General features: G+C 41.3%; 1 protein-coding gene across 4 annotated transcripts in view; it reads left to right on the top strand.

Annotated features, from left to right (window-relative positions):
• FYN (FYN proto-oncogene, Src family tyrosine kinase) overlaps nt 1–12,857 on the top strand; it is a 144,752-nt gene that overhangs the window by 108,021 nt on the left and 23,874 nt on the right. For 2 of the 4 annotated variants that reach the window (XM_076333438.1, XM_076333437.1), the window contains 5 exons: nt 239–337; nt 1,444–1,547; nt 6,084–6,233; nt 9,429–9,593; nt 10,065–10,220. In XM_076333438.1, coding sequence (XP_076189553.1) covers nt 239–337; nt 1,444–1,547; nt 6,084–6,233; nt 9,429–9,593; nt 10,065–10,220 — 674 coding nt within the window. The remainder of the gene's footprint in view (nt 1–238; nt 338–1,443; nt 1,548–6,083; nt 6,234–9,428; nt 9,594–10,064; nt 10,221–12,857) is intronic. The other 2 variants (XM_076333441.1, XM_076333439.1) reach the window with 2 other exon arrangements.

Genomic DNA, 12,857 nt, shown 5'->3' with positions numbered 1-12,857 from the left:
CCATTATGCTACGTTTGGAAGGCTACATTACTAATCACTGCTGAAATAATAATAGGTGTAAAGAAATACGTGTATTATTTGGGTTTAGATGCAAACAGCTCTCAGAAGCACGCCGGCGATAAAGAGGTGGTTGCTGTGGATTTTTACTCAGCACAGCTGTGGGTGCTGTTAGCAAAGTCAGATCATTGCCTTTACAGCTGTGTCTTGCTCTCACTTCTCCTCAACTCTGTTTCTGCAGGGAAGGAGACTGGTGGGAGGCCCGGTCCTTGACAACAGGCGAAACTGGTTACATTCCCAGTAATTATGTGGCTCCAGTCGATTCCATCCAAGCAGAGGAGTATGTTTTCTTTTCATTGTAAAGACCCATTAGTGCTGTATTTGAAGGAGGTTCAAGGAGTTGGTTTTGATTGATTGCAGCGATTTTTCAAATTACTTACATAATTTTTATTTCAGTTCTTAACTGCACTGATAAATAATTAGGTAATTAGTAACAAAAGAAGCACAAGCTCAGTGCTTTTTCAATGTCAAAACAAAGGAAGAAAACCTAAAGGAACATAGGTCTGCTTCCTTTATTCGAGTGCTGACTAATTTCAAGCTTTAAGTGAAAGGTGCCTTTGCTTTTCCTGAACCAACTTGTAAAAATATTTGGACTCAATTAGTGTGCAAACTGCCTATTAGAGAGGGCACATTGTATTAACAAATACCTACCAATAGGTAGGATGCCTACAATGCATACAGCAGGCAGCATAATGAGGACATATCTATGCAAAAAATGGAGTGCTGTGTGTATCCATATTATTTCCAGTATAAAAGATACACTGGAGGAGCTTATATAGTTGAGCAGGTACTACTGTAGTCTGTACTTCAGGTTGTACTTGGTTGATTGTGAAACAAAAAAAAAAGAAAAAAAATTGCTGCAGGAAGGAAAAAGGTACCGAAACTCTGAAAGCCCTTATACAACCACAGTGAAGTGGTTGCATCTGGTCCTTCTACTGAGGTTTTATAGCTGTGCTGCCACAAAAATATTGAATACTAATACATCAGTATGTAAGTCAAATATGTAGTTTATAGCAACATCTGTAAAAATGCTGCTCTTCAGCAGCGACGCATTTTTGTGCCCTTTTCCTTGTCTATTCCTTCCCCCCGCCAAGTCTTGCTCTCTGATTGTCGAAGTCTGGCCTTTGTCGTTAAGACACCAAACAAGCATTCTCAGCATCTACTGATTATAGGCTTAACGCAAAGTGCTACCACACAACGTATACATCTACTACACAGTTTGTCATGTTAGCTTCCCACCACAATAAGAGAGACAGTATGACAAAAATGCTTGAATATGCTTGAGTAACCATAGTTTCCACAAATAAGCCTCCATGTCTGAGCTCCATGACACTACCTAGTAATCCTATGTTGCATTTGTCTTACTATGTCTGATGTTTCCCTAAGGTGGTACTTTGGCAAACTTGGCCGAAAAGATGCTGAGAGGCAGCTGTTGTCATTTGGAAACCCCAGAGGTACCTTCCTGATCCGGGAAAGCGAAACTACCAAAGGTAGGCTGGCCAAAGCTTTTCTGACTACGAATGAGAAGATACACGAGAAAAATTGTGCTAAGTTTATGAAATACTGTTTTCAGTGGTATGAAGGTAGAGATAAGTGTCATCTTGCATATATGTGTGCTAGAGAATTACATGTCTGGACATCCCAGGTCTTAGAGTGAGTGTTCAAAGCAGAGAACAACCCAAGTGCAACCCATGCCACGCTCAGCCCATGGTATCTGCAGTGCAAGTCATGCACAGGCTGTCACACTGAACATCTCACTGTCTCTCTCAACACGTGTGTTAGGCTACTACTATTGCGATGGAGTTCAGTGGAGAGTGGCCCCTCAGAGCAGCAGCTTTGGGGCTACAGGAGGCCGACCTCCTGGCATCCATACTCAGGCCCAGGCACAGCCAGCTAGCTTTCTGGGAACAGATGCTGGGAATCTCCAGTCTAGTTTGGTGAAAATTACTGCTTACTTCTGAACAAGCAGAATATTTGAACCTTCTTGCCTGGAAGATATAAGATAAGATTTTGAGGGGGAGGGAGGTACCGGTTATTATTTTGGGAAGATTAGGGGATTTTTTGGCCTTTCCCCTTTGAAATGCTGGATCCCTGGCGGGGGGGGGGGGGGGGGGGGAGATGTAGCAGTTTTAAATTCATAGATTAACAGTGAAAAGACTTGAAAATATTTCTAATTAATATATTCATAAAGCATTCAACTTTATCCATTCTGTTGAAGTCAAGTGGAAGAATGTATTCTCCTCCTTCCCTCTAAAAATATTGGAGGCGTTCCAGTTTTCTTGGTGGGTGCTATCTTTGCTTTTACATTTTGTTCATGAGGCCTGTCAACATCTTCTTCAAAGCTTCACATGTATGAAAAGATCTCTCTAACTAACTCGTACAAATAGTGAGGAGAAAACCTGCAACTAAGTGAAAACAAACCTGGCCATTTCTCAATTAACCAGCAATCCAAAACAATAGCTGTGGGAAGCTTAAATCACTAGAATTAATTCCATGTAAGTTCCGAAGTCTAATGATGGTTCATGTAGTTAAAGCACTGACTTGTCAGTGCTTTGATCAGAGCACACTCTGTCAGCTAGAGTTAGCATGCAAAGTGGTGGGAGTCATGGCTGGTAAAGGGGCTTAAAGAAGAAAAGCACTACTTCCCACTCCTCTCTACCTGACCTATCTTCAGATGCTGCATTCTGTCATCTAAAATTGTAAGGTTTACATTTTTGACTCCTGCAGTCACTGGATTCTTCCTTCGCTGCCCGTAACTCTGAAGGCTGTTTCTGATGCAAAATCTGAATAGACATGCTGTTGTTTCAGACAGCTAATCTCCCATCTTGTCACCCCACAGCTTCACCATACCTTATGTAGCAGTGAGGCATTCTCACCAGGAGCAAGACAGGCTCTAACTTGCTCTTTTTCTGCAAATAGCCTCCACCTGTCCGTTTTCACCAAACAGTTGTTGTGATGTGTGCGAGTAGCAGGACTTCATTCCACTCTGTGCCGAGTTTAAAAACTCACTCATATAGGCGTCCATGGATCCTAAAAACAAACACAACACTGTTTCTCTAAACCACATCATCAGTTTGGTCTGTTTTGACCATTTTTTATACAGTGATAGGGGATATGTTTTGCAGGGCTGTTTACTTAGCCGACTCAGGGCTTTTTTCTAGAGCTTCTTGTGAGACACAAAAGCTTTGGGGAAGTAGAGTAATCCATCATGGATGGACTTATAGCAGCAAGCTTAATTTCTCTGCATTTGAACTTAAGGCTTTCTACATCTTCAGGCTAAGTTTGCATCAAAGCCATTGGAAAAAACCAAACATGCATGGGTTTTGTCAAAAATGCCTATTTCCCTTCTCATCCTTGTGGTGTTTCAGTATGTCGTTAGAAGAAAACAGACGGAGCTTGTTCATGAGAGAGAAAAAAGTCAGCTGGGAGGACTAGAATGGTGCATTCTTCCATAAGTCTTCTCAAAATGCCTTACTCCAGCTAGTCATTGTGGGCTTGAGGCAGGAATTGTTTTGTGACCTAGAATCGTCCCTTCTGCTTTAAATAATAACAATAATAAAATTAATCAGGATCATGTTAAAAGTATCATCATGGATGACTTCAGCATGAATTTAACCTCCCTTGATCATGGTTGCCTTCTCTTCTTACTTCCAAAATAAATCATATGGAGCTGGCTTTTCATTTTTTCAATGCCTGACTACCCAGGTACTTCATCAGCTCTTGTCTGTATAATCCTTCACCTGGTTTCAATCTCCACCCTCCAAGGCTGTCTGGTTTTAGGTTTGTTTTTTTAAAAAATTCATTAGTATGATACATTGTAATGTCGTATTTCTATCCAAATTTTTATCATGTATATCCCTTATATTTGAATTTATCATCAGGTAATAATGAATAGTATAAATAACCAACAGCCTAAATAAATGAATAATGAAATCCATCTTGGTTCTTGTTTTTCTCCAGATTTGAACTAAAGCTCCAATCCTGCAACTTAATCTGAGGTCAGCGGGGGTCCACAGAGGGCCACCCACACAGCTCTGATTGCAGACCTGGAGCCACAGATTGTTTACATTTTCCTAAAGAATCTAAAATAGTGACCAGATAGGCAGGGAGTGTGACTAAAGAAAATACAGCTGCTGCCAGTGGATCAAAACTCACAAATGCGGAGGTGGAGAACGCTGCCTGGAAAATTTTGAAAGTAGGCTGACAGTGTACAACCCAGAGTGGTGGTGCAAAGCATGCACAAGATGTGCTTGCAAATCCCCAAAAAGCTTTGAACTCCTAGCTGAGAGAGATGTACTTACTCAGTGGGAAAACCTCCTCAGAAAAATATCCTAAACAAACAGTATTTTTCTACACTTAGCAATAAAAACCCTGTCACTCCTCTCAGGGTGTCTCCCATTCACATAAACCAGAATCATCTGTGTAAGTGCTGGCTCTTTTCCTCCTTTTTAGAGGACAAACAACAGGGAATTTGAGAAGTCTTTGGAGTCGGGGTGGAGACGTTTTGCTCACTGCAGCTCCCTGGGCGGTGAGCCACCCGCCAGTGCAACCTGTTGCAGGTTAACGTGGTCAGGGAAACTTCTTCCTGGGGAGACATCCAGGAAAGACATCTTACACCAGGAATCTCAACCACCTAACTGCGGGGGGTTCTTTAAACCATTTCACTTAGCTGGAGGTGGTTCTGGAGGATGTGAACCTGCCAGGTGTGTTGAAAAGTACCCTGACTTGGGATAAGCAGCAGTCGGTGCTGTTTGCTATCAGACCTGTAGGAAATCAGGTCACCTTGCACGTTGTCCAAAATTGTCTGCTGGTAGTTTTCCTTTCCTGCCCTTAGCTGACATGGTTACCAGTCACAGCAGCCCAGGCTCTAGATGGAGGACCTTCCCGAGATCTCTGCAGCTGCCAGTTACCTCCAGTTTTTTTCCTTTTAATGTCTGAATTACCTTTGAGTAAACACAATATTCATCTGAGCCATGAGTGAAGACTTGTCTTTGTGCTTCAAATTAAGACACCTGAATGTGCAGGTCCCCATGTAAGGTGGCCAAGCTCCCTTTACAGTCAGCGGGAAGCTGAGGTTCAGTTCAACTGCCCACGACTGCAGACACCTAGTGCTCAAACCTGCATTACGCCATTCATATCTACAGTGCCATAACACTCATGGAAACTAGTCTGGGATTCAGCTGCCCTAATAGCGCCAGAAGCTTATGTGTGGGCATCTAAATCAAGCCCATAGCCCACGTGCAGACAGCCACCGCTACACCTAAAACAAAATCCAGCTCCTCAGCTGAGGTTCCTTTACCTGACTGTGAGCACCCAGAGCCATTTGAAATGCCTGCAGGGCATCCACGTGGATTGGACAAACAGCCTGTGGGAAAACTGCCAAGCAGGATGTCCTGGGGCATCGCACATGGCACTTAACCACTGTGTTTGGGCATCTGAATCCTATCAGTAAGCTCTAAAGCTCCAGCATGGATTTGGAAAGTGAAACATGCAGTTCTTGCAGATCTCCTGGTGCACAGTCTTGGTGGAGTACCACCTTCCAAACACTGTGACGTACAAAGTATGCTAATTTGGTTGTTTAATGTTTATAAAGAAGTTTGGGATCCATCTGGGTAACAACACTACACATATATAAAGTAGTTACCTGCAGTGCTTCCTATGAAAGTCTTGGTATTTACCGCCCGCTGGCATTTACCTAAAATATAGTATTTGCAGTGTAACCTGACACTTAGAATAGGAAAAGTCAATTTAGCAACCTGAAGCAGTAAATGTTAAAATTTGAGTTTTCATTTACACAGAAGTCCTGATTTCTTTCTAGAAAAGTGTGAAAGGGACATGGTGTGAACATCATTAAGATTTCTTTGATACTTACTTCATTATGTTAGATTCACTTGTTCTTTTTCAAAGTACAGTAAGCATTTTTGGGAAGCAATTTCTCTTTCACTTTACAACAACTGACCAGCAAACCAAAATCTTTGTGTCTAAAAGCTACTTACCATTTTTTATTTCTCCTTTGCTTGGAACAGGTGCCTATTCCCTGTCTATTCGAGACTGGGATGATATGAAAGGAGATCACGTCAAACATTATAAGATTCGTAAACTTGACAATGGTGGATATTATATCACAACTCGGGCACAATTTGAAACTCTTCAGCAGCTGGTTCAGCATTATTCAGGTAATTTTTCAGATAATACACAGCACTCTGAAGTATTTTAAAACAAAAGTGTTTGCTGCTGAGCTGATGTATGTGTAAGACGCCCTAAAGAATCATTTGAGCTATGTCTCTTGCTTGTTGTAATGCATCTTCCATTATCCCTTTCCCATTACAGTTATAAATGGCTTTGAGTGCCGTTCACAGTGTACAGCGGCAGAGCTTTAAAAAGCTAGCAAGGTAGCTTTTTACTGAGGTAAAGGTTTTGCCTGCTCTCCCTCTTCTAAGCAAACAGAATTACTGAATTTGACTTGCACATCTCAAAGCATGAATTTCCGTGCATAAGCAAGTGCTAATATGTACCGTTTTGCAGCACACTATTGCTAATAAAGCAAACAGGGAATTGCATTGTGGAATTCAGTCACCTAAAGCAATGACCAAAAGGTTTGCATATATTACCTGACTCAAATTTTCCCACTGGTTTTGTGTTCAATGTCCAAAGTATTAACATTTAAATTATAATTGGTCTAATTTTAAAAATAAATATGGCAAGGTGGGTGTTTCTTTATGCACACTGTTTGTGTCCACCCATCAAGCTCTTTTTTTTTTTTTTTTTTAATTCCTGTGATTAAAATGTGGCATGCACTATTCAACCCAGAAGTACATCCTGCTGTCACTGGCGATTGGTATACAACAGATACAACTTTAAAGCCCCCCAAACCATAGGACAACCGGTTCTTGCATAGAAGACTGCCATGCTTCTCAACATGGTGATTTTTTAAGCAGAAATTTGTATTTTGAATTATTTTGCTTTTTATTTTTTCCTTACTTCAGCTTTTCATAATATTAACAGATGACCCCAAATGCTCGCTGCTCAAAAACTTTTCATAATTTTTACTTGGGAAATCAACTTCTCTGTGGGGTGTTTTTTCTGTATTCTTTGTATTCTGTCTGCTGTATTCTTATGCTATTCATACTAGACATCTGGCTGTCTTCTCCACCCAATTTCTGATGGGTGTATGCTGCCTGGGAGAATTTCTAGTTGTTTCTGGTGACTCTACATTAAACTAAGATAAATAATGTATAAAAACTCACATCTAAGGAAGATAATTTTCATCCCCACTATACTAGCTGGCATACATCAACTTTTAGTTTTCTGTGGTCAAATTATTTGGGTGGTGTATTTTCCATGCACAGATGCAAAAACAAATAGATCTGGAAACAGCCATTTCTGTGCAACACAGAGGCACAATCAGTAGGACCCCGGTAGGGTAGCTCAGGAGGGCTACACTCCAGAGGTTTCACCTGCGGTCTCCCAGACCCAGGTGAACACAGGAGCCCTCGTTCCGTGCCAGCCCCAGCTGACTCAAAACATAAAGGCTGCCTCTAACCACCTGCTCTGCACTCTGGATTGTGGGAGGTAGATTAACACAATGCATTGCGAGTGCCTAGATTTACTTCTAGGGAGAGCTCAAAGATGTCCAAATGACTCCGTAAAGATCAGCGTGGTTGATCTGCAGCCCACCCTTCAGCCTTCATCCCATAGCTGTCCAGGCTGGAGGACCCCTCCTGTCCAGGCAGCTGGAAACCAGCCTACTCAGATAGACAGTGTGCAGTTTGGTCTCATGTAAGCAGTCCTGGGTCAGGAGTTGGAAGTACGACGTGTACCTTTGTGCAGACACAGCACAGGCATCCCTGCACTGTGCTCCCATTGCACGGCCAAGTACCCTTATTACCTGGACTTCCCTCTTATCCCAGCCCCTTCTTACCTGGATAATAAAGTTAACTGCAGTGTCTGGACTTTCACAGATGAGATTTACCAATGAAAAATACTGAGGTCCCCAGGGTGTCCTGACGTCAGACTAAAGTCCAGTAACGGCACGTCTGAAGTTGAAGCACCGTTCACCCAATCCCTAACAGCCGGCCTGTCAAGCATAAGCTCTTGTGCGTGCAGTGTAGGCTTAACTGGAGCACCAGCATGCCAAGCTTTTTTTCCACTAAAGAAAACAAGGAGGTCTTAAAAACCTCCAGTTCCTTCTGCAGCTGTCCAAACTCATAAGGAAGCTTTCCAGATACTATCCATATTTTGAGTAGTCCCTATCCTAGTGTTCCCATTGGAATTTTCTTGGAATAAGACATGCCAACTAGTCAGCTAATCTTCCCTGTTTTGTGGTCTTTGTTGCCTTGCTACAGGAGACACAACAAGGTCCATGTCAGGGTGTCTGTAGGGACTTCCTCACCATCCCACAACATTTGTGCTGGGGAGGTAGAGCTTGGTGTTGCAAGGAGCTTCAGTGCTTGCCCACCTTGTGATGCTGAAACAAACTGTTCACCTGCCCAGAAGGAAATCTTGCACAGGAGAATAAAGGTTATGTTTGAGTCTGAAATACAATTGCAGTTCCCCACCGTGTTCTGCTCTGCTGGACCTGTTTTAAGATACAAGTCGCTGTGCAAGCTTTATATTGTAGTCTGCTTTGTGCAGCATAGTATACTACACAACAATATGTGTGTATATGTGTATTTATATATATATCATTGATTTTAGTCCTGCTAAAATATCTTGTGACTTCTGTCACAGTTCAGTCTTCTGGGAAGCTTTGCAAGAGATAAGTATAATGAATGTGCCCCAAACAATGTAAGACTGGCTGCATACGCTAATAAAGGTTCGCTCTAGAAAGAATGGCAGAAAAAGTCTTTTACAGGACACCTACAAAAACACCTTTTCACAGAGTAGAATATAGAAAATACCTTTTCCCAGGATACCTAGAAAAAAATTAGCAAAAAAGTCCACCAAATACTCATCGCTGTGATTTTCAGAAAAAGTGAATCTTTTCTGTTTCTTTTACCCAGTACAGAAGCAATCCAGTTTGTGACTTACAGATGATTTTTAAAAAGTTATACTGTACTATAGTATACCAGTTACTCGTGAAGTTATCTTAATGCAGCGTTGTGGGAGAAGGGAAATCCTGAGTCCACAAGAGAAACCATTGGCGGTCACCTTTCATTTCAGGCTGTGGAAGCAGAGACTAAAATATTTCCTGTTCTGTCTCAAATGAATATGTTTCAGTGTTCAATTTCTAATCTTCCAGGATGCTTTGTGGTATGCAACTAACAGCTGTTGTGAGTAGCATTGTTTTTATGCTTACTGTTTTTGTTTCATGTCACACTTTTGTTTTCTTTCCTCTCCTTTGCTGTTGGCTTCACTTCTGGCTCCATCAGAGAGAGCTGCAGGTCTTTGCTGCCGCTTAGTAGTCCCCTGTCATAAAGGAATGCCAAGGCTTACTGATCTGTCTGTCAAAACCAAAGATGTCTGGGAAATTCCACGAGAATCCCTACAGTTGATCAAGAGACTGGGAAATGGGCAGTTTGGGGAAGTATGGATGGGTATGGAGCAAAATAATTATTCTAAAATAGCTCTCTGTGTGGGGATTACAAGATGGAAGGTGAAAATGTAGGGCACTGTGACCCACAAGAAAAAAAAGAGCAAAGCTCAAACTGTTAGGAAAAATGTCTTTGGAATCACGTCTTTGACTTTGAAATTCTTTCATCTTCAACTTTCACTGTAATTGATGGCAAAAGAAAACTGAAATTCCGTGTTTCGTTGGAAGGTTTCGATTTTGACAAATTACCACTGTCTTAATAATAAATCAAGGCTTGCATAGTAATCTGTTAATTATACCAAGGAGCCTTTTTCTGCAAGCTAACAAAAAAGTCCTTACCTTCAGTATCCAAAAATCAGTGTTTGCAAATGAACTTTAATGCAGCACTGAGAGACAAGTCACCTTCCATCTTTCTCAATGCATGCATAATTTTGGATTATAAGTGTGTTTTTTTTATTAATTTCCTCTCCTATAGAGAAAGCTGATGGTTTGTGTTTTAACTTAACTGTGATTGCTACGAATAATACCCCACAAACTGTTGGATTGGCTAAAGATGCATGGGAAGTTGCACGTGATTCATTATTTCTGGAACAGAAGCTTGGTCAGGGGTGTTTCGCTGAAGTGTGGCGTGGTAAGGCAGAGAATATATTTTGCTTTGGACGGATCTTTTAAGGCCCTCTTGGCAGAAATAAACATTTCAAGTAGAGATCTTAAAGCTAAAAGATCAGAATAGTATGAAATGTTAGTCTATATCGCCTAAAACAGTCAGACCTAAATACAGTAATCCACAGGGAAACTTCCTCTCATTTGCACGCACTGGTATGAGAGGTTAGGGCATTAAACTTCATTAATTGCATTGGGTTTATTTGGGTGACTACACAATTGCTAGGTATTAAAATAGAAATGATGCTAAACTTGTAAGGCAGAATGGCTAACCAGAAATTAATCTGGTAAGTAGACATTCTTCTTTCCTCATGTGTTTTAGCACTGATGGGGTCAGACCCTGAAAATGCTTCCATCCGCTCTCCCAGTTTAAAAATAATGGCAAGTATCAGCAAGCTAATATTGTCAAGCTAGTTCTCCCATGCTTCCACTTCTTTAAGTCTGTTTTGACATTTGTATCTGCAGCAGAACCCGTAACTCAATATAGAGAACAGGGACAATAGGGGCAAGACTTGCCCAGCCCAGCTGAACCCCCACTTTGAAGTCCAGAAATATTGACATTTTCTAAATCCACTGACATTGTTTTCTGCGCACTTGCCAGCTTTACTTACTGCTCCCCTCTCTATGGGCCTCGTTCTTTTAGTGACTATAAAAAAAGAGCAATTTAAAATATACATAAATCTTAGTATAGCCATAGAATTGAAACACAATATAGTGGCTATTTAATGAGAGGTGGGCCCAATTTTTGTGCCAAATTGCATTCTGTGTAGCCTCTTTAAAATGGCCAATTCAAATAAAGAATCGCTATATGTTGTTTCTTCAGAAAAATTCGGTGGAGCAGTTTGGCCGCTCTTTTTGTTGCAGTGGCACAAAAGTATGTACAACCAAAATAACCAGTGGGCTCTCTTGGGTTCTTGCAGCTGTTTTCCGTTGCAAGACTACAGCAAGGAGCATGGCAGCAAGTCTGTGAAATTTATAGAATTTATAGACTAGAAATATAGAAATTTATAGAATTTCACAGAATTACAGTCGACCTGTTGCAAAGAAAGCTACCTATGTTTTCTGTTAGCATCCCCAGATAAGTACAGTTTCACCTTCTTGTTCTCCATCTTGAATGCATGCGAGAGTTTCAAGCTGATGTTAATACTTAGTGGTCAGCTTTGTGTGCCGTAGATCTTAAACTGATACAATAAGCTAAAGGAGCAAATGCAATTTAAAAAAAAAAAATCAGCTATGAGAAATAAAATGCCAAGTACCAGTACCAAATATCTGTCAGAAATGCAGAAGTTATTATTACAATTATGACCTTATGTTTCTTAAAGTAGTGTATAGTAAAAATATGTTAACAGCCCTTAAGCATTACCAAATTGGAATAGATTAACACAGTAAAAGTTAATAAAAAATGCATTAAGTAGTAACTAACTACATATGGGAGGAATTCAGAGGGAAGTCTATGCTAATTTTCTATTAGAGAGAAACATACCAAACCACAACAAGAAAGTTTAACAATTTAAACTGAAATCTGGGCTGAGAGGATAAGTTAACCTTTTTGTTCGATTTTCTTTTTTTAACTGGAGAAATTCATAAAAGTATTTAAAAATAGAACTGCTGAAAACACTTTATGGTAATAGAACGAGTCCTGGGATTTTTATTAAGGCATTGCAAACAGATAATACACAGTTAATCCTGTTAACACACCAGGTAAAATCCTAGTTTATTAATGCCAGTGACAGAAACCCTGGTGCCCGTGAAACTAGGGTTTCATTCCTGGTTCATATAATTTGCGATACCTCTGCAAAGCGGCTGTGACTGACAGCACTCTGCGGTCCAGAGCCTCAGCGGCTCCAGATAAAACACGCTCCCCTTCACCCATCAGAAAAGATTTTGGTCACCCTGCTTGAAATTAGGAGGTGAAACCACATCCTTCCCAGCTTACACGGGATTGCCACTAAATCCAAGTCCTTCTTCAGCTCAGATTTGAAGGACTGAGTGAAACTAAGACCTCAAGAGTCCTCCTCAAGCACGCAAGGGTAGCGGTGGTAGTAACTCAAGACATTACTCCACCACTGGTAGAGGTGACAGCACCTGGCACTGAGCTGGCAGAAGGAAATCAAGGCATAGTGAAAACCGAACTTGCACCGCACACTTTTGGCTGATAGGTGCCTCAAGCCCCCCTCGGACAGCGAGTGTTACTGCGGGGATTGCCCTGTAAGCCAGGGACGACACAGGCAGTGGCTGCCCTGCTGCTCCTCCCCTGTCCTTGGCTGGGCGAGGTGGCAGCTGGGACCTGACCGCTTGCACAGAAAACAATCCAGCTCATTTTATGCTCTGGCAGGTTGCAAAAGCTCATGATGAAGTTATTTTGGCTTAACCAGTTCCCATGCAGCAGCTGAGCCCCGATAACTGTTAATGTGCTTTTAACAAAGACAAACCAGGCTTATTTTACACGTTACCTTTTTTGATGACATCTTAATTTATAGAAACTGGATCTGAGTCTGAGTCTTCATGTACTTTGTAGGCCTTCTGCTATCCTCACGCTTAAGTGCAGAGGAGTAATTTTTACCCAATGTGATTAATGCCTGAAGCCATTTAGTACTGTTCTGCC

Source organism: Aptenodytes patagonicus, chromosome 3 (genome assembly GCF_965638725.1).
Source record: "Aptenodytes patagonicus chromosome 3, bAptPat1.pri.cur, whole genome shotgun sequence".
NCBI classification, from domain to species: domain Eukaryota; kingdom Metazoa; phylum Chordata; class Aves; order Sphenisciformes; family Spheniscidae; genus Aptenodytes; species Aptenodytes patagonicus.
The sequence above is the reverse complement of the archived record's forward strand: the minus strand, read 5'-3'. Positions and strand labels throughout refer to the sequence as shown.